The 1,195-nt window shown below is 41.1% G+C and overlaps 1 protein-coding gene across 1 annotated transcript; it reads right to left on the reverse strand.

The window, feature by feature from the left end:
• Positions 1 to 480: 480 nt before the first annotated feature.
• On the reverse strand, positions 481 to 867 carry LOC138909849 (uncharacterized). The gene has a single exon (XM_070201065.1). It carries the CDS (start codon positions 865 to 867, stop codon positions 481 to 483), a length of 387 nt encoding a protein of 128 aa, XP_070057166.1.
• Positions 868 to 1,195: the final 328 nt, after the last annotated feature.

The raw sequence follows: 1,195 nt of genomic DNA on the forward strand, positions 1-1,195 counted from the left end.
CAACTGAATCTAACCAAAACCCACACTTCAAAAAATTTGCATATAACTGATTATCTCTCAAGGTCTGAAGTACAATCCTAAGATGCTGCTCATGCTCCTCTCGATTGTGGGAGTATACCAAAATATCATCAATGAAGACGATCACAAAAGAATCCAGATAGGGCTTGACTACCGATTCTTCAAATCCATAAATGATGCTGGGGTATTTGTCAAACCTAATGACATCACTAGGAACTCATAATGCACATACCGAGTCCGAAAAGCTATCTTAGGGACATCCAATGCCCTAATCTTCAATTGAGGGTAGTGAGATCTCAAATCACTCTTCGAAAATACTTTGGCACCCTGAAGCTGATCAAATAAGTCATCAATCCTCGGCAAAGGATACTTGTTCTCGATAATGACTTTTTTCAACTACTGATAATCAATACACATCTCCATCGTACCATCCTTCTTCTTCACATACAACACTAGTGCATCCTAGGGCAAGACACTTGGTCTAATGAATCCCTTATCAAGCAAATCATACAACTGCTCCTCCAGTTCCTTCAACTCAGCAGGGGCCATATGGTATGGTAGAATAGAAATGGGCTGAGTGCCCGAAGCCAAGTCAACACAGAAGTCGATATCTCTGTTGGGTGGTATCCCCGACAAATATGCAGGAAACACCTCTAGAAACTCCCGCAGGACTGTTACTAAATCAATGGAAGGAACCTCCACACTAGGATCAGGAATATAGGCCAAATATGCTAATAATCCATTATCAACCATATGCCGAGCCTTCACATAAGAAATAACCATACTAGTAGAATGGCCAGCAGTCCCTCTCCATTCTAATCGAGGCAACCCCGACATGGCTAAGGTCATTGTATTAGCGTGACAATCCAATATAGCATGATACGGTGATAGCTAATCCAAGCCCAAAATAACATAAAAGTCCACCATATCACGAAGTAGGAGATCTACACTAGTCTCAAGGCTCCCGATAGAAATCACACACGAGCGATAGACACAATCTACAACAATAGAATCTCCCCAGCCTTAGACACATATATAGGAGCACTAAAAGCATCATGAGACATAACTAGATTTGAAGCAAAATAGGATGACACGTAGGAATAAGTATAGCCCTGATATAATAGAACTGAAGCATCTTTATGGCAAACTGGAACAATACCTATGATAACGGTGTCAG

Source organism: Nicotiana tomentosiformis, chromosome 4, assembly GCF_000390325.3.
Source record: "Nicotiana tomentosiformis chromosome 4, ASM39032v3, whole genome shotgun sequence".
NCBI classification, from domain to species: domain Eukaryota; kingdom Viridiplantae; phylum Streptophyta; class Magnoliopsida; order Solanales; family Solanaceae; genus Nicotiana; species Nicotiana tomentosiformis.

Excerpts from the sequence above, each read along its gene's own strand:
- LOC138909849 (XM_070201065.1), bottom strand. The coding sequence starts at position 867 with ATGACCTTAGCCATGTCGGGGTTGCCTCGATTAGAATGGAGAGGGACT.